Source organism: Stegodyphus dumicola, chromosome X1 (genome assembly GCF_044657685.1).
Source record: "Stegodyphus dumicola isolate Sdum_Otavi_A_Nest chromosome X1, ASM4465768v1".
NCBI lineage: Eukaryota > Metazoa > Arthropoda > Arachnida > Araneae > Eresidae > Stegodyphus > Stegodyphus dumicola.
This window is the reverse complement of record NC_140780.1, coordinates 193,097,285-193,122,974: the sequence shown is the minus strand read 5'-3', so window position 1 is coordinate 193,122,974 and position 25,690 is coordinate 193,097,285. Positions and strand designations below refer to the sequence as shown.

Sequence of the window (25,690 nt, the reverse complement as noted above, 5' to 3'; positions counted from 1 at the left end):
CACAACACAGAATAAAGCCAAATACAAAATTTCCAGATTTTTTCCCGATTTCCCCCCTTTTCCGATTAAAGAACCGTAATTCGTCCATTAATATCACATGACATATCCCATGATCTCTCATTTCCCTCACACAAAATAATGCGTAATCGGAACTGAGTACTGCTCACATTATTACCAAAGTCCCAGGTAGTAACCTTTATCGCCTCCAAAATGTCGCCAAACTACCAGCTACCATATTGTAAAGATCAACTTTTTTTTTTTTTTTTTTTTTTTTTTTAAGTGAAAAGTCGATGTGTACATGGATACCTTGTTTGTCTTGTTATTTTGGCTTTCGCAAAAATCGTCGCTTCGCAAGCCAAAATAACAAGTCAAAGAATTACACAAAATCGGTATCCATGTACCGCCAAAAATTGCCAAGTTTTGCCAAGGGGTACCCTAAACTATACTTTTACCGCATGAGCGTTTTCATGGTTTTTCCCATGTGTAACATGTATACGAGCCAGTTACCGTTAGAAAGTCCTCCATGAAGGCATCCATCCCCTTAGGCAGATAGCCCTAGTGTGCTTTGCTGTAATCTCAGTAAAACCAAACCAAATCCTTTATCCATGTACACATCGACCTATTTTCACTTAAAAAGTCAAAGAAAAAATATAAAAATCCAATTCTTACTCTTGTAAAAAGCGCCAAACAAATAAGAGGGCGATTCTGCACTTTACCCTCCAAAAAATACACACAATTTCGCTTCATTTGGCGAATGGACCATTATCTCCATTCTAGCCCAAATTTCTTAATGTATATTTGCATGGTGTAAGTTATTTACCGCATTCAGCTGACAGTTGAAAAATCTGTGGTTTGAAGTCTAGTGAGAATATAATTGATTTTTCTTGTTTTGTAAACCTTAAATGTCTGCATTGGCAGCAAGTCCACAACAAGTGAAACAGTAAGGCTTAGATATAACAAAAGGGAGTTCTTTATATACGAAGATGGAGGATAAATTCCTGGGGAAGCATTTTCACAAAATACCTTGTAAATTTAAATACTGCCAACAATGGCAATAATAGTTCAAACCCGGTAACCTAATGGATTCGCTTTTTCGGAGGTAGCAGCTGTTCCTCTTATGTTGTTTTTGGTTCCTTAAATTGCTGTTCATAATTTTGCATGTTGTAGCATCATACTCGTTGTTCACCTTTACACATGTAATTTCTTCTTTACTTATTCACTGTTATTTTGTCTGATTTCTATATTATCTTTTCTGAATTTTTTAACTGTAAATAGATGGAATTATTTTTGTTTAATTAAGGAACTTGTCTGAGATGGATGCTTGTCAGCAATGATGTAAGGATTATGTTAATTTTCCTAGCAGTTAAATTTTGAGTTAAAGTTCCTTTCCTGCCTTCCTGAATTTCAAGTTACAACTTCCGGCCAGAGCGTATTTTTAGAATCGTGTATGAATGCAAACTGAGAAGTATTTAACCGCGAAGTTCTACCATCTTAGTTAAGAGAGAACCAGTGATTCTGGCTAGCACGCATCAGCCTTTTTAGGCTACTCCCTCTTAAGCTATAATTACGCTCGGTCGTACTTTAGGCCCTTGATAGCTTCGCAGTTATTCAGCTTTAAGGGGCCAACTCCGTTAGAATCTTGATAGCTTTGGCTATACCTTTTTAGTTAAGATTTTCAGTTCCTAGTTTCCTAAGTTCAAGCCCGAGTGGCAGCTTTATTGTAAAACTCCGTTACACCTTATTGGAATAAGACAGGGTCTTTAACCCTTTTCAAGTTTTATTTACTGTCTCACGAACTCAAACGATTATTTGCTTACCAGTTCTTAAGATTCTTCAAATTCAACTGTAACTTGAAAGTACAGAGTGCAGAATCTTGCAGTGTGTCTCGGAAAGGTTATTGCATTCATTGAAAATGTGTTCACAGGAAATAGTGGATCAGCACTGATTCTGATGCCACTGATTAAGAAAGCAAGTGACAAAGGGAACATCTGTTATAATTGGTGAATAGCAGACATATTAATTCTTAGGCAGACATTGGTATTATGCGCATCAAACTGTTTAATCAAAAATTAAAAAAATTTCGTTAATCCAACAACTGCTGCCACATATCCAGTCTTAAGAACTGAACAGACAGCCTCTGAAAGTAACATTACAAAAAAAAAAAAAAAAAAAAAAAGTGGTCTTCAAAAGGAAAATCTTGCTGATCATGTACTTAAATAACTATTTTGGTGTAAAGGTAAACATAACAGCAAGGTCCATTTATGGAATTTAAGATTTTATCTTTTTAGGGTGATATGTCTCTGACAATATTCTTTTAATGGCATAAGTTTTTGAAAAAAGAAAGGAAGTACAGTAGAAGTCCAGAAATCCACAAAGCTTCGTGTTTACGTTCCTGTATTAGAATGGCACTGACATGGATGACGCAGTTTCGACTTTAAATATACTTAATAAATTCAATTACTCTTGGTCTGTTACTCTCTGGTACTCTTGGACTGAATACATTTAATAATATAACATTCACACGTAAACCTTTTAGTAATAATTCAGCAGTACAGATAAGCTTTAAAATAAGAATTACAACCATTACAGGCCAGCTACGCTTTTAGCGACCGAATTCTACGAACGACAAAACTCGAAAGCTTGTTGCCAACGCAGGGCAACGAAAAGGTAGAAATTAATTCGATAGGCGTGGAAGTGAACATTTGGGACCAGAGGTTGTGCGGATTTCAGGACAGAAAAGATAAAGCATAATATTCGGACTAAAAGTGCAAAATAAATAAGGTGTATTAAATGCATTTAATTAAATTATTATATACATTATGGCAATAATTTATTATTAAATTATTATTACGTATATAAATTGATTATATTATTCATTTTATTATATGTACACAGCATCGAGGTTTGCCGATTTCGCCTCATGCAAAGATTTGTTTTCGGATTCCGGTGTTAGAATAACTGTTGCTGTAAAATTTCAGCAGCTTTTCTTTATTTTTCCGTATATCGTACACAATTGTGTTGCAATTCCATGCCATTCTGCTATAAATCGAGGGGTAGTACCTGCTTCCATCTTTTACAGAATTTGCACTTTTTGCATTACCATCAATGCAGCGTGTTTACATTTTTCAACGTTGCAAGCAGTAAAATCATGAGTGTGTTTCTTATCTGTCATTGTATTAGAAGGGCTGAGATTTAAAATATTCTTAATTTATCCACAAAATATCAGGATAAAAAAAAAAGGCAGCACTAAACAATCTCGTGAAATAACAAAGCTCAGAAAATACAACAACGTGAAACTTGAACAAAGAGTTGAGTGAATCGTCTCCTATGGTCTGCTTTTTTATCTCGATGCAGAGATTAGAGAGGGGAAAAACTTTTTTATGTCAATAATTTGGTATTTCCGTTATGACTCATTATTATTCGGTAATTGTGACAGCATTATTCGGTAAGTATTTTTTCTTCGATATTTCATACTCAATGTTGCGGTTTCCGGAACCTATAAACTGAATGCTTATATTTTGAGAGGCAACGCAGATTTTCGGTATTTGACTGTATTGCTAGATATAAGTATACAATTTTTTTTTAATTCTTTTATAATAATAGAATCAGAAACTATATCTCAGTAATAATACTGACATTTACTTTACTTTTTTATGTTACTCTTTACTTACACATGCTTAATACCATTTTTTCTCGCAACTAAATTGTATTAAATACCATAACTGACTGGCTAGTTTTTAATTGTGTATGATTAACATTTGGAGGCAGGGGCTTTGGCAGCTGTAAAAGCCTTGAAAGAACGGTTATGAACTGAATGCATTTCTCCCTTTAAGAAATCTCCTCCTATGTGCAACAAATATCCTCGTGTGTAGTTTAATGGATTCTCAGAGGGGTGCATTTATGTTACAAAAGTAAGGGGAATATAAGGATTGGTGACCAGACTTTAAGAGGCTTTTCGTTGTTGACGGAAAATTTCATATTGCAGTTGTTCCAGAATGAGACTACTGGGCATTACACAGAAGAAAAAGTATAAATTTCCATTTTTTATATTATGTTACTTTTGCTTTTATAAAAATTTTGTTTGAATTTTAAATTGTATTACAAAATTATGTGTCTTTAAGAAGTACTTAAAATAATTATTTATATCATATCATTATATTAAGGTTATATAACAAAATTAGGCTCTGCTCTTATATGCGTCCTAAGATCACCAAATGTAGCGACATGTGTTCTGCACTGGTTTTTGGCGTGATTCCGTGCTGAGGGATGGTTTAGTGGACGATGCTGTTTGTATGGCAACCTTTTTGCCATTGACTCTTTTGTTGCAGTGTCGTGCATGTTTTGAAATGGCTTGTGTTGCAATGATAGACGTGGTGGGAAGTTTTCAGTCACGTATTTTAGATTGTGTTGAAAGTAAATTTAGTATTAAAAGGTACGATGTTGGATTTACTAATGAGTCTTTTGTTCACGGGTGTGTTTATGAGGATCAAAGTGTATTTTTAGAATTTCTGTGGTACTTTTAAAACGTAGTGCGTAATGTGGAGCTGCTATGAGAACTCGGACGAAGAAGGGCGTTTCTGATAGTTCTTGTGTGGATTTGCAGTTAAATGCTTGCTGAGTATGTATCATAAGCATGTGGCTGTCAGTGGAGTTTAAGATTTGGATCATGGTTTTTGTGTAGTGAGTTAACTTTGGAGGAAGTTTTTATTGTTACTTTCAAAATTGGAATCGCAAAAAGACGTGATATAGCAAAACGGTGGCACTTTTGTTCACAGACGTGCGACTGGTGGATTTACTAATGAGCCTTTTGTTCACGGGTGTGTTTATGAGGATCAAAGTGTATTTTTGGAATTTCTGTGGTACTTTTAAAATGTAGTGCGAAATGTGGAGCTGCTATGAGAACTCGGACGAAGAAGGGCGTTTCTGATAGTTCTTGTGTGGATTTGCAGTTAAATGCTTGCTGAGTATGTATCATAAGCATGTGGCTGTCAGTGGAGTTTAAGATTTGGATCATGGTTTTTGTGTAGTAAGTTAACTTTGGAGGAAGTTTTTATTGTTACTTTCAAAATTTGGAATCGCAGAAAGACGTGATATAGCAAAATGGTGGCACTTTTGTTCACAGACGTGCGACTGGTGAAATTTTATTAACGAATGTATTATGGTAAATGCATTTTATTTTACTGTTTTTATTTTGTAGAATGTTATGTTCATTGTTTTTTTGCTATGAATTTCTGTTCTTATTGTTGTTTTCGAATTGTTTGTAATTTTAGTTATTTTAGTTTATTTTGTTGATTTGTGCGCAATGCCTAGATTGTGCAATTTGTAGGTGTTCAACAGGATGCTGTGTACATGGTATTCTTTGAAATTTATTGTTATGTTAATTTATTAAAGCGAGGTGTGCGTAGTTCGCAGATTCGTTCGTTGTCTAGATTGTGCAATTCATAGATTTTTTTTGAGTTAAAACATATCGCTGTGTACATAGACTCTTGTCAAATATTTTTTGTTAGAAACTTTACGTTTTTGGAGACATTTTAGGCTTAGAGTTCGAAATGTAGACAAAAAATTTAGATAGTAATATGGCACCGTGGAGTGGTGAGAAATTTGTCGCCGCATTTGGCGACTTGAGGGCACATCTAAAAGTAGTTCCCAAAATTATTTTAACTATTAGAGTATTTTATGGACAACTTTAAATTTAACTAGTCTTTGTCTCAGTCTTTTTTTTTTCACTCTTAAATTTCCTTATAATTTCAAATTTGTTTTGGTATATTTTATCAAATATCTTTGAACTTTTTCCGATACAAGGAATAATCAAAAAGTAAACACTTAAAGCTATGGAAATGAGTAAAGATTAAAGTTTAGTGGAACTGTTAAAATTATGCTCTATAGGCATAATGATATTTAAATTTTACATAAATGTTAAAAATCTGGTTGATAATGTACTATTTCAGGAGGAAATTTTCAGCAAAGTAAAATATATCTGTTTAATTAAAAATTATTTTATTGTAGATTGTTAGTATTGCAGTGTCCAGTTTTGTGTTTCTAATTTACATTCAGTTTTTTCCCCAAAATATCTGCAGAATAAAACAGAAACTGCAAAACTGTTTTCGAGAATAATATACAGTCAAAAGTCGTTAATCCGGACTCGTCGGGACTTCGGCGATTCCGGATTATACATCATCAGTTTAAATCTGGTAAGATGGCAGTCAGAAATTATAAAATTAAAAATATGAAGCCGTAATTTATGAAATAAAGAACAATTATGATCTAAAGGGTATCAAAATTTACAAAAAAAAAAAAAAAGGCTTAATATTTATTTGTTTACTTTATTAAACATTTCTTTCAATGAGTGCATGTGTAAAGCATACATTACGCATAGTCGAAATTAGAAAATTGGGTACAACTCTAATATACGTCCTAATTTCACCAAATGTGGCGATATGTGTTCTGCGCTGGTTTTTGGCGCGATTGCGTGTTCTATGGCAACCCTGTTGACGTTGAAAAATCTTTCGCTGGAGCTCGTTGGTTCGCCTCTGTGTCTGAGAAGATGGGAGGGAAAGATAAAATGGTAGTTGTTGAGTTGAAGTTCGGCAAAAGGAAATATCATTGTGGCTATCCTGTTGAGGGGTAGTGGGTATTTGGAAGTGTGGAAAGAGGGTCTGGGAGATTATTTTTAATGGCAGTGCATGATAGAAGTAGGGATTTGTGATTTTATTTATTTGTGAACCATAGTATAAATTTTCTGGATAGTGTGTCTGGCTGTCATGTAAATACAATAGTGATTACGTGGCAGCATGTTAAAGGCGGTATGAAATTTATATTTCTGCTATTCGAAAACGCATTAATTCATGGTAAGTGCATTTTATTTTATCCTTGTTTTTATTTTGTAGAATGTTATGTTCATTGGTTCTTTAGTATGAATTTCTGTCGTTATTGTTGTTTTTTTAAATTGTTTGAAATTTATTTTAGTTTATTTTGTTGTTTAGTGTCTAGACTGTGCAATTCGTAGATGTTTTTTAAAGTTGAAACAGAACGCTGTGTACATGGTATTATTTGAAATTTATTGTTGTTATGTTATTTTATTAAAGCGAGGAGTGCGTAGATCGTAGATTCCTTCCTTGCCTAAATTGTGCAATTCGTAGAATTTTTTTTAAGTTTAAACAGGAGGCTGTGCACATGGTATTTTTTGAAATTTATTGTTGTAATGTTAATTTATTAAAGCGAGGTCTGCGTAGTTTGTAGATTCGTTCGTTGCCTACATTGTGCAATTCGTAAATGTTTTTTTAAGTTAAAACATGTCGCTGTGTACATGGATTCTTGTCAAATATTTTTGGTTAGAAACTTTGTTTTTGCTATCTAAATTTTTTGTTTTTGTTTCGGATTTTTAGCTAAATTGTTTGTTCAAAACGTAGTTTTTGCATGTGCGAAAACTGCGTTTTTGGAGACATTTTAGGCTAAAAGTTCAAAATGTAGACAAAAAATTTAGATAGTAATATGGCAGCGTGAAGTTTCTCGCCAAAAATATTTGGCGACTTGAGGGCGCATATCAGAGTAGTTCCGAAAATTGCAACCAGAAAACTATTTGATGTGTATTCGTGATATTTATAATGAATTTGATTTAAATCATATAAAAGACAGAGTACATTGAGATGAAATACTACATTTAGTAATGAACTATAAACCGAAAACATCTAGCCGAAAGCTATAATAAAATAAAAACATATGCCCGGAAGATATGGATAGTGCTGACAGATCAACTTCCAGTTCATTGTGCGCCGCGCCGTTCCCTTCCCCCGCAGAAAAATGGTTAGAAAAACAAAGGATATGCCTTTATCCATTTTTTGCAGCAATTCCACTTTTTGTTTAATGGACTTCGAAACATACTTTTGCTTTGTAGATCCTTTACATATTAGTAAATATATATCGGAAATTCTATTTGACATAATCGAAAGTTCAAGCTTACTTTTATAAAATTGCTCTAACGGTTTGCAAAAAATAATAAGCCGGATCCAATTCGAAGATTAAGGAACAACGCAATCTGCAACATTAACTGAATTAGATAATTTTAGCTTAGCTTATACCGTCCGTTATACAATCAACGCGCATGCGTAAATGTATTATGCACATGCACACACGCATATTCGCAGCCGTAAAGGTGTTATGCGCATGCGTAAACGCGACGCATGCGCAGAAAGTTTGTAGCTTTGAGGTCCGGATTATAGATCATTCCGGATTATGGGTGTCCGAATTAACGGCTTTTGACTGTATTATAGTTTCAAAGGGGGGGAAAGGATCATTAAATCAAGTACTGTTTTATACTGTTTATTGAAAATTATTAAGTAACATATTTCAAATACCTGCTCTAGACGCATGTTTGTCCAGTATTGGACTCAGATAAGTAAAACGTAAAATTAATGCTGTTTTTTTTTATGTAAATTCTTGCACAATAGGAGTAATAAAAAGAACAAATACCCTATGATAATTGAGTAAAAAACTTACATACAAAAATGAAGAAAATTTATTACTCGTTTGTAGAAAAATATCGAGTGGTGGTAGATTGTCTGATACTCATTCTATCATTGTGCAGCTCTATCCCAAAATGTCCATAACAGATGCACCCTATTCCTCCATGTAATGAAGCATTCCTTCAGCGGCCTTCAGTCCTTCACTATGGGTTATCATTTTAACTTTTCGTTGTCTTCGATAACTTTGTTCTCTGATTCACCTACATTTTTATCCACATGGCATTGTCTAGAATGAGAATCACCTTCCTTGGTAGATTTTTTGATTTTAAAAGCTCTTCCACTGATTGAGCTGCTGATAGAACCAATCTTTAAATATTACTCCATTGATCCATACGTTTGACTGTGATTCCGGTACCAAACAGGAAGCTCATAGTTGGTTTTGGTTCCATTAGTGTACTTTTTTAAAGTCTTTAAATGCCTGGAAATTTTTGATTTGCCTATAAGCGCTAGTTTGAGCTTATGGCTGCCTGTTGCATTGCTGCATGCCAAGTTTGTGACTTTCTTCTTGCTTTTTTTGTGACCTGATTTTTCTTCCCTGGATGCAGCGTTCTCGAAGGTATCATTCAAAAATTCAGACTGGTCTCATCACAATTATAAATTTGATATCCAGATATGCCCTCCTTTCCAATTAATTTCTGGAAATTATCCTTGAATATTGCAGCATTTTCCAAGTTAGCAGATAGTTACCGCTTTTTCTATCTGTCGAGCCAGCTAGCACTAGCAGTAAATCCAGGCTCTCCTTTTTGAAATTCATCATAAAGTTTTAGGGCTTTCTCTTGTAAAACTGGTCCTGAAATGTGGGTGTTCCCTGTTCCCTTTGCTGCCTGAACCACAAATAAAGTGCTTTGCTCATTTTTTCGTATTCACCACCTTTCATACTTTTTCTTTCCTCTAAACTATCCGTACATGCTGTTTTCACACACCAAGATTCAGTTTCGGACCTCTTCTTTTTCTGCCCTACCAAAGTAGTCTGTCCAACACATAAAACCCATGGTAATTTTGTTTACAATTTCTCCTTTGTCCAGTCTCTTTATAATGTTCCTCGATACTTTGTCTACATATAACGTTAAGGAACCTAGTTAACTACGTACTGAATTATCGCTGAATTCCAATAGTTACTACAGAGACGTGAGAAGGATTAAAACACCCTTTTATTCATTCAAAGAAATAATAAAAGATGGCCCCTTCTCAGGCATAGAGGAAAGCCTCCATTTGGGCTTTTAAATCAGGGTAAGAAATTAAGAAACTGATCTAATACTAAATTAAATAGACTTAGCTGAAGCTAGACACAAATACCTAACATAGTTGGCCCTTAAATTAAACTAGCTGTTGATTCTCAACAGATACGTACAATAGGGCTGAGTGTAATAGATTCAAGAATGAAGTAGCCAGGTGGCAAGATTCAAGAACGAAGTAGCCAGAAGGCAAATGCGCACCACTAAGGATTCCTAAGCACTCTCTTTCGAAGTAAATTGAACTTCCTTTAAATACTTCTTCTAATTTGTATTCAATGCGATTCATTCTGGTAGAGAGCTGTAAGTAAGTCTGGAGGAATTGAAAGGGTTTCAAAATAAAAAATAACTGTTAAAATACACCTTACATCTTTAAGACATCTAGTTTCATTTCCTTTGCCATGTTAGTTTCTTTTCTTTTCAAATGACATTTTCACTTCACAGAATATTAAAAGTTCCAATTAATCCTGCTGCTAGAAGTGTCAGCCATGTTTGTTTACTAAGCGTGACAATAACAGTAGCATTATACCCCTTCACCACTTTTCTTCATTGTTATGCACTTTATGCTTAGTTGCAGTGTAATTAATTATAATTCTGTTTAAGTAGTTGTATCATTGTTTAACGTATAATTATCATAATTTGAATTCAGTACTTAACACTCAGGTTCAGCATCTATTGAAGGCCTACCTTCCCCACTCAAGCTATCTTTTACACATTATAATGTTGTTGTTTATGCTATATATTCTAGTGTTGAAGTAGCATACAAAAGATTTCTTAAGTTCAAATACCTTATAGCAATGGAATATCAAAATGATTAATACCAGACTAACACTAATTGACCTAAGCTGCCCAATTTTCTGTTTCAGATCTAGAGCACCCAAATTTACGCGGTAGCAAGCTTTATACAAAAATACAAATCCTATTTCCCTATCATTAATAGTTGCAGAGACCCTTTCCATTTTTTTAATTGTATGTAATTGCCTTTAATTTCGTTGTATTTCTTCAATAACTTCTCATCCTGCAACTCTCACAAATTATTTTTTTATTTAGACCATGTCAGTGCAAAGGGAAACTTAGTGGTTCTCAGAATCGGGGGAAAAAATTAGACCCCCCCCCCAAAAAAAACTCATAACTCCAGAATAAGAATGGAATTCTATTTAATTAAAACATCCCAAAAAGGAAAAACAGAAGAAGGATGAACTAAAATCAGATTCAGATTGTATTCCTATTGCTGCTAAATGTCTATGTGATAACACATCACAACAAATAAAATACTCTAAAAATGATGAAAATAAGGGCCCAAGTACATCAGGAGTTTCAAATCCATGTTCATATCTAATAAGTATAGAAAATACAACAGAAAATCTTTCCTATAAAGTTGCAAAACAATTGAAAGATTATGTTCATGTTTGATCTTATCTTTAACTTAGTACAAATCTGCTGCTGTATATGATGTAGCTCAATTAAGTATTTTTATAAGCTTTAATGATGGTAATTTGAATTTTTGAAACACTTTTAACACTTTATGGGTAAACTAGAGGGTCTGACATATTTGACAAAATGTCTAGAAAATTAACCATCAGATTATAATGAGCTCATCAGTTGTTTGCACTGATCCAGAACTACTAGTACGTTATCTGGGACTGTAGCTTTACTTAAAAGTTTTTTTTTTTTTTTTTTTTTTTTTTTAACTGTAGTATCACTGTATTATGCACAAAGAATTTCTAGATGGAAAAACTATACATGTAAGTTTGAAACATGTTGTGATACCAGTTTTAAAGTATGAGAATAAAATTAGAGGAAGATGATTCTCTCCAAATTTGGCGACAAAAATTAGTCGCCCAAACCACCACCAGCTTGGCGATATGTCACCAATTTAGCGAGATAGCCATTTACTCAATATTAAATACGCTTCTCTCTGTAGTCTTACTTTTCCACCAAAGCATTGACTTTTTAGATTTTCATATTAATTACATTATTTTAAAAAAGGGGGGAAGAGCAATTTGACATATAATCTCACCAAAATCATCTACATGTGTACAAAATTCACAGCATTGTGTACAGGGTGATTCATAAAGAAGTATACACTTTTCAGATGCTGTAAAAATGACAGTCAAAGACACACACCCTTCAGCAAACCACAAGGTAGACATATCCTTAAAGCTTGTGCCTAGCCCCTGATGGAAGTGATGTAGGCAATAACGTGCATGTCATATTTGTCAATTGAAATGGCATTGTCTGCAGTGGAGAAGGCCTTTAACGTTCTTGAATTATCAAAATGGAATCCACAACTGAAATTTCGATCACAATTTGGAAATGAATCTTCAACTAGAAAAATCTATCTATCAATGGCATGAAAATTTTAAAATAGGGGCTGTCTGTGCAGAAGTCCGGGACCACTAACTGTACAACTATATCCCAAGAAGGCGTCGATTGAGTTTGCACTGCCATTTAACGAAGCCAGGGAAAAATCAATGTGAAGTATGAGTTGTGAAGTGCGGATTTCTCAGCCCACTGTCTGGATAATTTTAAGGAAGCTGAAAAATGATTCTATACAAAGTGCAGGTGTTGCAAAATTGGAGCGACTTTGACAAACAAAAAGCACTTTGAATTTTGCCAATGTGCAGCTTCCTTTTGAAAATGACGATTTTGCGGACTGTTTAGGTTTCACTAATAAAGCAACATTTCACTTCAGTAGGAAGGTAAGCAAGCATAGTGTTCACTTTTGGAGAACAGAGAATCTCAAATTCAAAGTGCAACACATGCAAGATTCCTGTAAGGTAAACAAACATGTTCTCTGCTGTGTTCATCTCTTTTTTTTTTTTTCTTTTTTTTTTTCCCATGAACAAACTATCACAGAAGTCACTTTATTAGATGTGTTAACTCTTTGGTTGATGCCATAGTTGCAGGATGACATTGACAACTTCCATCTCCAACTGGGTAGTGCTAGACCACACAGGTAGGCCTATGCATGAGAATACCTTGATAAACATCTTACTCACCAATGGATTGGCTGACCTACAGACTGCAACTTGTCCCATACCCACTGACCTCTTAGAAGACCTGACTTAATACCTTGCGATTTCTTCCTGTGGGGGATACTTGAAGGGCAAGCTATTCGTCTTGCCCTTTCCTGTTGATGTAGCAGAGCTGAAATGTCATATCACAGCTGCTATCAATGAACTCGTTTCAGGTACCTTAACATGCGTCTGAGCAGAAACGAATTATCGGCTCGATGGGTGTCGTGTGACTAAAGTTTCACACATAGAATTTTAAGTTTTCTCGCTAGCAAAACTTAAAATAATCTCGTGCAGTTCTGCTACAGGTAACATATAATATCTTGCATTGTTCTTGATTTATAGTGCATTGAAACTGTATACTTCTTTATGTCTCACCCTGTATTGTATTGTATTGTATTTAATAGAGGTACGAATTTAATTTCGAATAAATTTAGGTGAAAGGATGTTTGTACAAGAACGTTCATCTAAGTTGTGAATAATTCATTAATTTGCCTAACCAATAGCAGCAGTTGTCAAGCTAATTTTGTTTTGTAATTGTGGGGTTTTGTTACTGAGCATGCTCTGTCTGTTAAAACAAAAGTTAATGTATTGAAGAACCTTGGAATAAAAGTCACACTTAAGAAAGAATTGTGATATAGTGTAAGGTTGTATGATGAGAGAAGTAATCTTAGAATACTGGGATTCTTAGATGTGAAGTATGACGGACTTATCCATCATGCTGGCTTTCTAGAGCCATAAGTAATTTTCTAGAGTATAAATTTTGGCCATTGAAGGACAGTATTGATAACTCTCTGGAAGGCAAGGATGAGCTGCATGATATAAAAGCTCTTTATTTGATGAGAAATGGGTGTTTGATTTATAATTTTAATGTTAAAGGCATTAATGTTAAAGGCATTGTAATTATTTAACTTTAATGACATTAGTGTATTCCAAGTATGTAAAACTGTATATCTCCTTGTTAGAAAATGGAGATTTAACCCATTTTTAGCAATATTCTTTTAAATTACCATATTTAATAGAATATAGTAAATATGTTGAAGATAATGCCAACCGTACAGAATGTATTCAGGAACTTACATTATGGCAAGAGTCCTTTAACAGTTATTTTAGTGGTTTTGCCGAGGAAAACTGCATCTTGCATTTATAAATCTGTTTTCTTAAACTGAAAATCTAGATAATTCACAGGAACATGCATACAAATTGAATTTGATCTAGTAACCAACTCTTTATTGAAAAAGAAATTTAATAAACTTCCATCATTTTCAGATGCTTCTGATAAGCTGCCATTTTTGGTATAACATACACATGCTGACAAGTATCTTCCTATGATTAAGCACAGCAATTACAGGACTTGAACAGTGGAACTTTGTAACTGAACAAGAAATTATGCCTGTTTATAGAATTAAAGAGAAAGTATTAGCACATAAAGCGAAGCAACTTAAACAACTTACATTGAAAGAAATATTTAATAAAGTAAACAAATAAATATTAAGTTTTTTTTTGTAAATTTGGATACCCTTTAGATCATAATTGCTCTTTATTTCATAAATTACGGTTTCATATTTTTAATTTTATAATTTCTGCATGCCATCTTATTTGATTTAAATTGATGATCTATAATCTGGAAAAAAACCCTAATCCGGAATCGCCAAAGTCCCGACGAGTCCGGATTAAAGACTTTGTACTGCCTAACTTTAGGGGGGAATTACGCACACAAAACATCCTAACATCATAATTTTGGTACCATTCTAGATTATTACTTAAGCTATAATATATGTTAAAATGAGTATTTAATATGCTTTACATGAATTCCTTTACTTAATATGTTAATATGTAAAACAAACTCCTTTAAGAAATAATTTGTGGAAGCACTAATCAAATTATTGCCAAGTTTTAATTGACAAAATATGTTAATAAACTTTAAAATTAATAAAAAAATTACAAGAAAGACTATTTGCAAGAAGAAGTAACAAAATCTTTCAAAGCTGACACTCTGATAAAATGTCTATATGTGATTTACTAGAATATCGCTCTGTAGTAACTCTTTAGGAAAGGAATCATCGCTCTCATCGATGCCACTAAATGGTTCATTTACCATTCGGGTCTATCCTTCCTCTGATAAATAATACTTTCTCGTCATAATAAACTGAATTTAAGGCTTTCAGAAAGGAAAAAGGAAGCACGTGAAATATAAAGCAATAAAAGCAATGCTAAGCATAATAGAACCTTACTTATTAACTCTAAAAACCCTACATAGTAGCCAAAAAAAAAAAAAAAAAAAAAAAAAAAAGACAAAATAGGATTTGAAGGCTATCAGAAACACAAATGTTTATATCACGTGGTGAGTTAAAGAGTTGAATAGCTCCGTTTGTTTACATTAAGCTTCGCTTCTTTCCCCACAGCATCTGACACCAACGTTACGCAAAATGTGATCAAACGGAAGGTCAGAATCCTAAAACTATATTCAGTTAGTTCAAAAGTAATGGACACAGGACGCCATCTAGTGGTCTTTAAAAACCTGTTTCAGCTGAAAATGCATATACGAATCACTCGTCTCTTGTGTTATTTCTTCAGTGATGTGTGTGGGGGGGGGGAATGTCCGGCTGTGAGAGATGTTCGTAAGGAATGCATATATGAGATGCCTGTCCTGAAAGGGTTAAGTGCTTTAGGGTTTTTTTTTTTTTTTGTGTAAATTTGTCAAGAGTTACTTGAAGAATACCACTTCTTTCTTTCTTTTCTTGGTAAAGGTTTCTATAACATACTGTGTCTTTCTTGGTCAACCTGTGTACCTGACATATACATTTTCCATTGGGATCACATTCTTCCATGATAGTAAAAACTTGTCCAGATGGATGATTCTTTTTTTTAATTTTCAGAGTCGAGGCTTTTTTTCAGGTTCTTCTTCCGCACTTTCATTGTGTACTTTGTTGTTGCTCAATTAAGTATAATGTGACAGAGGTACAGAGTGAGATTCTGTCAACTTATCAGCATCTTCATTGTTGACTTCATTGTTTATTTCATTCATTCATTTTTTTTTAAAAATTTATTACGTGCTCCGCCCTTAGGCACTACACGGAGAGGTAGGGACCATGGAGGTAGGAAAGGGAGGAGGGGCCAACCCGCGCTAAAAGTGAAGCACTGCTTTGAAGCTTGGGTCACCAGATGGGGTGTTCTTTGTTTACATTCAGAAGCTCGCTTAACAAGATTCTGATAGTATTTCGACACACGACAGTTCCATAGAAATCGGAAAAGGCGACACTTTCGCATGAAAGAAACATTCACAGTGTGATGGATAATAGCAATTTGTATAGTTTAGTGACATTTACGCAAAAATCACATCTTGGTTATTTTTCGATAACTAACAAGAGCGATTTTGATTATGAATTTGTTTTATAAAATTCTAAGCTGTTGCACTACAAAAATATAGATTTTAAGAAAAGTGTTATGCTTAAAGAATGAAAAATACCTTGTAGTACATTTAAAATTGTATATGTCTTTCGATACCCTTGATAGAGTATTCTCTACTTTTATTTTATTTTCCAAACGTCAAAATGCTTTAAATAAAACAAATTTTTTTCACATCCATATATTATTGTAACATGTACTTTTTAAAATTTTTTAGAGGAGAGGCTTTACTGCTGCTCATTTTAAACCCATCGTTTTAATTTTATATATCTGAAAAATAATCACTTTGGGCTTACATGTTTAATAAATATAAAATTATGTATGTTAAAATATTTGTAATTAGGCACGTAGGTCAGATTAAGTTTTTATTAAATAGCATGCAAGGGCTAACTGCCTAAAGAGAGAGAGCCCATCCTGGAGGAATTTTGAAGAAAAACTGACCTTTGAGTGGGTATTAAAAATAATATTTATAATTTTCATTCAAATTATATTCGTATATATTTTTTATGTAAAATTTTCGGGTGTATGCTAAATTAGTGTAAATTACTTTACACGAAAAATATAGTGAATGTACAGAAATTAAAGATTTGCACATGCCGGAAATGAAAAATAGGAAATATGTATGGGTATTTATGCATGTGCTTGCAAAAAGCATGTATCTGCCTTTGACAAAATACTTAAATATTCATTAAATTATTTATAAATGTATTTGAAATGAATTTATTCACTTATAAACAACTGTGAAAGTACTGTGAAGAAATCTAATTATTAAATGCGTCTAATTTATAATGATTATAAATGTTATCTAAATATATAATAACCTTAATATTGAATTGTAAACATAAATTGAAATTCTGTTGACAAATACGTTATAAAACTATTTAAGAAAGAATTGTTCGTATTGGAAAGCAATCTGTTAAAAGGTATTGTAAAGCAAATGCTATGAGATGCGCACTTAAGAATGTAATGAAGAGTTTTGGAATATGTATTGTTGAAATGAAGGGTAAAAAAATATCTGATAAGTATAATTAAAAGAATTATTCCCCTTACATTTTATAATAACTCAGTTACAAGTTTTTAATAATACTTAAAAAAGAAAAAAACTTATTTTATTCTCTTTCAGAAATGTTCAGAGAAAGTCAAGTACTATTTAATACCTATTTAATTATTAGGAATTAGCGAAATACGTATTTAAAGTATTTCGCTAATTCCTAGTAATTCTCTAATTTAAAATGAACCAAATAGAGCATTAATTATAAATTGACTTAAATTTTTCGATTTAAAAGATGCCTCAGAAGCCAAAAATTCATGTCATATTTAAGAAAGTATTTTAGGAAGAAGCTCTATAAATAGAAAAGAAATAATGCATAATTTTAATATTAATAATACAATAAACTTAATCTTAATTTTTGTTTCTTAATTTTTGTACCTTAACCGAATAAAACCAAATTACCTTAATTTTTTTTTTAATGTAATTAACGAAAACTTGTGAAAATATTTCATTCAAATTAAACCATTCTGAGAAAACTGTCCTGTGAAAAGTATAGCATTTAATTCCGTTCAGAATGAAATGTTGTTTTCACATACTTAGGACTCTGAAGTGTTGTAGAAAAAGAAAATATATACATTTATATGTATATTTATGACGTAATTACAAAATATTTACATCCGAATGCGTCAAATCCCATAGAACTCAATGGTAAATGACCCAATGTTTTGGTCACCACGTAGGGATCGCCGGTGCTTCAGAGCACGGGTACGGGAGAAACTTGTTTAGGGCGACTCCATCTTACTTCCTACCTCCATGGTAGGGAGGCCCCGTGGAGGTTTTTTTAAGGGAAACTGGCTTGTATCCACGTTACACATGGGTAAAACCACGAAAATGCCCATGCAGCCAGCCCGTTCGCCGGATTTCAAACCCCGGACCGAACTACCAGGCCGCTGGTGGGCCCCACTCATTCATTCATTGGGCTAATTATTTCAATTGTTACAGCTTCTGATATTTCTTCAAAATTTATATGAGGGTTGTGTAAATAATTTTCGACCTTTTGCCAGGAAAACTATATTGTGTATGTGTCGGAATTGAGACCCTAAACCCCTTCAAAGTTAGCCCCTTGCACCTCCATTCACTTAGTCCACCAGTCCTTGTACTGCTGAAAACAGATATGGTTTTTTTTTTTGGAAATGTCATTTCATCTCAGCCATCTCATTCTGCATTATCTCTTCTCTGTTCTCAAAATGTGATCCTTTCAATATCGTCTTCAATTTGGAAACAACTAGAAGTCGCAAGGAGCCCTGTCTGAAGAGTAGGGAAGTTGGTGAATGATTGGAATTCTATGTGTCACCAGGAAAGTCTGAACCAAATACTATGAATGAGCTGGAGCATTGCATGATGCATTTGCCAGTTTTTCGTCATCTAGAGTTCTGGTCATTTGTGCCTAACTGCGTCATGGAGTTGGTGGAGAACTTCTTGTTAGCACCCTTTTATCACTATTTGCCTTCCCACTGCACAGATTCCCGGATAACAGACAATGCAATAAGCATCACCTTGATTTTATTTCAGCCCTGTTACATTTTTTCGGCTTTCAGGACTCAGGAAGCCTCCATTATGATGATTGTGCTTTTGTTCATGTTATACCCATTCACTCATGAGTTAGCTGCAATTATCACAGTGTTCAGAAACTGAGGTTCAGTGCCGGTAGTGTCCTGCAGTCTCAAGACTGTTCTTTCTGTTCTACAAACCAACAGCATCTTGGACACAAGTTTTGTGGCCCCTATTCGTAATCTTGGTGGCAAGCAGGCAACGACTGGCACACTTGTACATAGAGAGAAAATTCAAGCACGCTGTATTAAGCTGTCTCCTTATAGTCCACAGTGGTGCCGCCCCAGCATCATTACTTTCGGTGGGAAAATTCAGAGTTGGATACTTTTTAGACAGACCTCGTAAAATCACTCATCATTTGCAGCCATAATTGTTTCCAAGAACTTTTCATTGGTGCCTCTTTTATTTCAGTCCACGAATCTCCAGTGTTGTTTATTATGTTCTATATATTATATAGTTCTTCCAAAAATCTTCCTTGTCAGTTGCCTTTATAGTCTTAGTCATTATCATCCTCATATGTGAGTAATGTCGTTTAAATGTATCTATTACTGTTAAATCCATGGGCAGGTAGTATTGGGAGGAAGAAACACAACACTGATTTCTGAGTATACATTCTGCTGAGATTTTGGGTGTCCTGGAGTATTGCATAAGATTTATTATGCTTTAAATTGTAAATTATTATTTTTACAATATTGCTTTAACTCTCGGCACAAAATGAAAATTGAATCAATTTTTAAATATTAGTGCAGTAACCCAGGTATTTTTATTTGATTACCACTTGCCTGTATCAAAGTAACAGGTCGCCACTCACTTCTACCAATCATACATTATGTTTAAGATGCATTAAATTTCCAAAAATATGAGTGCAGTTTGCATCTGTGCTGATATATGAATGAGAGTTGCTTTATCAAGCAATAAAAATTAAGTGGTGAATCTACAAATTTCATCATTTTATCTTTATGCCAGCAACATCTATAACCATCTTGGCTGTGACTAAAAAGTAATCTCCTGTGAAGACTCTCCTGTGCATCCTACATATATATGTATCTGTAATTAATTATGACTGTCACCTTGGACAGCAAATAGATGATGCACATAATAAATATTTATGTTGAAGAGTATTGCAGTTTTTCTAATATTATATTTTGAAAATTATTATCTAATGGCCTTATCGAATGGGAATTATACAGTCGTACTGTGTCTTCAGGTAGTCTGTAAATACCTTTTTATAGAATCTCTTAACAATAAAGTTTCCTTTAAATGCAGATGTCTTTTTTTTTTAAATGCTGTGTAGCATTATATTCAAAAAATATTTCTTGCAGTAAAGTAAAAGTTTTCATACATGTGTTTTATTTCTGATTAGTAATTAAGTTAGGGAATAAGAATGAAATATTAAATGATTTTAGTAAAGTTGCTAAAGTAGGTGTTTATATTGTGTAAGACAGTGTATTTCAGGGCTAGTTTTCTTTTTATAATGCAGAAGGATTTTGAAACCCTTTCTGTTCCTGTCTACAATTAGAACCTTGTTTTTTTTTTTTTTTTTTTTTTTTTTTTTTTTTTTTTTTTTAAAATCAGAATGAAAACATAATCTGGTATAGTAATGGCATTGGTAAAATAAAATAAAAAGCAACCATCAGAAACTTGGTTCTGAAAACTTGTTCTAGAAATAGTATGAATCTGATAGAGATATAGATGCTTGTTTTTTTGTTGTTAGCAAATATTTAAGTATTCTGTTTTGCTGAGGTAGACTTTAAATTGAGATTTGTATGAATGGATATACAATTAACAAAGATTGTTTAAAAAATGGTGGTAATGTAATTTATGATATAACCACATTCTAGAAAAGAACTAGGCAGGAAGTTTTTGGTTTGTTTGACATTTCTTAACAGGAAATGGTTTAAAAGTATTCCTAAAGTTAACCAATAATTTAGATCATCTATATAACTATAATTTGAAAAAATACATAATCTTGAAGTTTTTTGGCTTATTTGACAGATATCATTCAAGAAATATTCACGACAGTCCTTGTAACATTTTGAACATTATAAAATATAAATTCTCATAATATTATCTGATTTCAATTGAAACCAGCAGATTGACCATATATATTGTATATGTATGCAGGGTACCTTCAATTCTAGTGTATCATTTTTTATTTCAAATTATAGTTTCAAAACCTGAGTAGTATAATTTGAATTTTTATTCAGTATTTATAATAGTGAAACTTGATAGGTTTTTTTTAAAAAATATCTTGTTAATTAAACAGTGATAGCATATTGTAAAACATTGCAAATTATTCTTTTTACAGTAATCCATCCACATATATTGCATGTTCTTCTGGAGTACATCCTTATAATAAATGCAGCAGTTGTTGTAGCTGTCCATTTTATACTGAATCTGTACTCATTGATGCAATAGGACTTGGATGTATCTACAGGGTTGGAATTTCTTGATTATTGATCTCTGTATAATCCTTGTTATAGGTATTAACTTCACTGTGAGAAGGATAGCGAAAGGTAATGGAGAAGCAATATTTGTATTTTTAAAGCTTTTTTTTAAGTGTTTTACTGCTTAAATATTAACATATGTGCATTTTACAGAATAATGTCTGCATCTGATACAGAAGCAAACTTAGTGAATGCAAAAGAAACAAGTAATAGCGAAATCGTGGAAGAGGATGGTGGAATTAGTAGTCCTGGGGAATACATTGATAGCCCTGAAGCAGGTAAAGTGGTTAAATTATTTGCTTAATTTGGTGATTTTTCATTAATATTATATATTTTAATTTAATAATCTGCATCATGAGAAATTACGAAGTGATATAATGAGTAAGCAAAAAGATGTGGAGGAAAGCAAAAGTGAAATATTGATAAATTACCTGAAAAATTAAAATGCAGTTGAAGCTAGTTATAATAACTCATCTTACATAAGGACATTATAATGAGTGATTGCAAGAGTAGAAATAAATCTTATATATCCTTATTGATTACAAACATTTAGTACTGGCTAATGTAATGGAATGGCATAGTCCCTATGAAAAGTGGTTATTATAGGAAGCATAGACTGTATAAAGAACTGTGGCATTAAATAAATTTTTAAGTTAAAAAGAACATGTATAATTATGTCAGAATAAATTTGCCAGATAATTGGCTAGATGTGTATGTGTATGAACAGCTTAAAATCATCTGCGTCCGGTTAGCCCGTTGGCAGTGTCTCAAAGCACATTTGACTAACAAAAAGGTCACACTTTGTATCTGGTGGGATTGCCGTGTTATCCACAAAGAGTGTCTTGAAAAATGTAAAACCCGTGACAGTAAGCTGTACAGCAAGATGCTAGTCCATGGTGGGGCTGCTCTCAAGGAAAAACTAACTGAATTCTGGCACAAAAAGTTTATATTCCATCAAGATAATGCAAGACCACATGTGTCTACATTCACTGGCTGGACTCTGTTCAAATTAACATCTCACAGTAAAAAGAGTAAAATTGTATTTACATGTAAATACAATAAAATACAATTTTTAATTGTTAAGTAAAACTTTTAATTCACTGAAGTAAAAATAAGCACATTAGGAAAAATGCTAGTATAACCTATTTGAATATTGTTTTGTTATTATACTCTTGATGCAATGTAATAAAAAATGTTCGAATTATTTCTCATATATTTTTATATATTTAATTATTTGTTTATTTTTTTATCTGAAAAAAAAAAAAGCTTTAGCTTATATTTGAGGCTCCTTTTTAAAATTTGCTGTGAATGAAGCACTTTTTTTTTTCTAGCTTATTGTAATTTTCTATAGAAAAGAATTTTAATGAAGTGTACTGCTTATGTCAAAGAGTAACCAGAAATATTTCTGTCCTCTGAAGAATTTATGATAAAGTATTCAGTGTTTGTAGAATTATTTCATTGTTGTTTTAAAGCATAAGGATTATAAGAATTTTTAACTCGCTTATTCCTTTGTATAAAACTAAAAGGAAGAAAAAAAATCACTTGTGATCATAAAACAAAAGAAGTCAGCTACTCCAGTAATAAATTATTTTCACTTACTTCATGTCAAACAGGAAGTAATGAAGGAACTAGAAGGGCATGAAACAGGCTAATTTTAATGTAGAACGCTTTTAAAATATATAAAAATAAAAAAAGTAAAAATTATCAAAAATGTTTTGCATAAAATGTAATAATTATCCATGAGGAAAGGAAATAAAAGAAACAATACAGTAATCCTAAGTTCATGTACTACTCTTGTTTCTTTTAAAATTCCCAGATTTTTAAATCTGTATTTTTCTCACCGAGATCTAGAAAATGGAAAAGTATCAATTGAAAAGTAAAATATTAATTAACAGTGTCATTCATAATCAGTGCTCATAATGAAATTCAAACTAAATATTTTCATCTATTACAAAATAAAACAAATATATTAGGTACAGAGGCTGTTCACACATTTTTTAGATGATGTATATTGTATTCAGAAAACTAAATTACATAAAATTCTTGTGTTTTAAATGTTCTATTTGACATCCCTTATTCTGAACTATCTTTCGACACCGCAATTTCCAGGATAATAATGCCTTTTGAAGTGGCAGAAGAGGTATTCTATCCCATTCCTCCCGAACAGCTTTCCAGAGTCCTGTTAGGGTTTTGGGACAACATTTAGGTAATGCAGTTTTTAAAAGTCCGAAAGCACAAAAGCCAATTAGGATGCAATCACACCGCTCACCTGAAGGTTAAAATATAGGAAAGCAAAATTAAGGGTTAAATTCACCAATTCTAATGAGAATGCACTAGCGATGTAAAGCAGTGCAGTTTTACATAATTTCTGAGTAAGCTATTCGTATTAACTTGAAATTAATGTAGATAATTACTGAGAGAATTATACTTTTGTAGTGCAGTTTACGTGAGATGAGGTCAGTTTGGGTCACGTGATGCAAAACGGCAAATCAGGATGTTGAACCATGAAAGCATAGTAAATTCTTAAATTAATGTCTTTTTACAAATTTATTGTCTTTATTGGCTTTTTACAAAATTTTAAATCATATTAATATGTTTATGCCTTCAAAATAAAAAATTTGGAGAACTAGAATTTTTTATGTGTATTCTGTATGCTGTTTGTTGCCAATAAAGTCTGCTTGGCGAGATTTGCGCTGGCAAAACGAAAAGTACCAAATAAAGGAGGCAATCAACCTCAGTATGAAAACGTAGACCATTTCCACCTTTCTCTTAATATTCTAAGCATAAAAATTAAAATTAAAAGAAAGTCTTGACAAGTTGTGAAAAATAACTAAGGAAAATTATGTTTACATAACCATTGACATGCTTGCAACATCATGTCATGAGTTTTTTTAAATTTTCAGTTGGCATTTTGGAATATGCTACGAGTTGAATTTTTGCATGCTTATACACAACATATCTTATAGGAAGCATCATTTTGATATAGTTTATATTCTTTGGTTATTTTTGTGTAGATTTGAATATTTAACTATAATTTCTTCTTCAAAGGCCAGACTGCCCAGGATGGGCCTTTGCCTTCCTCAGAATCGAATTCCAAGCTCTTCTATCCCTGGCGATGGACATCCAGTTGGTTATTCTTAAAATTCTTAAGTCTGTTTCCAAACAGTTGAGCCACCTAAGTTTAGGTCTCCCTCTTTTTCTGGTGCCAAATGGTCTGGCCGAGAAGATCTTTTTAGTTACTTGATTTTCATCCATTCTGCACAGGTGTCCTGTCCATTTAATTCTCTGGTACAACTCTAATATACGCCCTAATTTCACCAAATGTGGCGATATGTGTTCTGTGCTGGTTTTTGGCGCGATTGCGTGTTCTATAGCAACCCTGTTGACGTTGAAAAATATTTCGCTGGAGCTCGTTGGTTCGCCTCTGTGTCTGAGAAGATGGGAGGGAAAGATAAAATGGTAGTTGTTGAGTTGAAGTTCGGCAAAAGGAAATATCATTGTGGCTATCCTGTTGAGGGGTAGTGGGTATTTGGAAGTGTGGAAAGAGGGTCTGGGAGATTATTTTTAATGGCAGTGCATGATAGAAGTAGGGATTTGTGATTTTATTTATTTGTGAACCATAGTATAAATTTTCTGGATAGTGTGTCTGGCTGTCATGTAAATACGATAGTGATTACGTGGCGGCATGTTAAAGGCGGTATGAAATTTATATTTCTGCTATTCGAAAACGCATTAATTCATGGTAAGTGCATTTTATTTTATCCTTGTTTTTTTGTAGAATGTTATGTTCATTGGTTCTTTAGTATGAATTTCTGTCGTTATTGTTGTTTTTTTAAATTGTTTGAAATTTATTTTAGTTTATTTTGTTGTTTAGTGTCTAGACTGTGCAATTCGTAGATGTTTTTTAGAGTTGAAACAGAATGCTGTGTACATGGTATTATTTGAAATTTATTGTTATCTTATTTTATTAAAGCGAGGAGTGCGTAGATCGTAGATTCCTTCCTTGCCTAAATTGTGCATTTCGTAGAATTTTTTTAAAGTTTAAACAGGATGCTGTGTACGTGGTATTCTTTGAAATTTATTGTTATGTTAATTTATTAAAACGAGGTGTGCGTAGTTTGTAGATTCGTTCATTGCCTACATTGTGCAATTCGTAGATTTTTTTTAAGTTAAAACATGTCGCTGTGTACATGGATTCTTGCCAAATATTTTTGGTTAGAAACTTTACCAGGGTTGCCACGCTACCTGGAAAACCGGAAAAAGTCATGGAATTCGGAAATTGACCAAAAAATTCAGGGAAAAGTCAGGGAATTTAAGTGTTTTAGTCAAAATCTGGAAAAGTCAGGGAATTTCATACAACGATCCCGCCAAAAAAGGCAAGTTTTGCGCTGACGTCGAAAGAGATCACTTTTTTGGCGAATTGTGTATCGCGTGAGTGTCATTCGGGCAGCTGGCATAGAGC

General features: G+C 33.1%; 1 protein-coding gene across 4 annotated transcripts in view; it reads left to right on the top strand.

The window, feature by feature from the left end:
- pyr (pyramus) overlaps positions 1 to 25,690 on the top strand; it is a 123,346-nt gene that overhangs the window by 5,599 nt on the left and 92,057 nt on the right. For 3 of the 4 annotated variants that reach the window (XM_085807684.1, XM_085807683.1, XM_085807685.1), the window contains exons 2-3: positions 21,090 to 21,297; positions 21,382 to 21,506. In XM_085807684.1, the coding sequence (XP_085663810.1) occupies positions 21,386 to 21,506 (121 nt within the window). In that variant the 5' untranslated portion in view covers positions 21,090 to 21,297; positions 21,382 to 21,385. Of the gene's footprint in view, positions 1 to 21,089; positions 21,298 to 21,381; positions 21,507 to 25,110; positions 25,163 to 25,690 lie in introns of those variants that run through there. The other variant, XM_085807686.1, reaches the window with a different exon arrangement.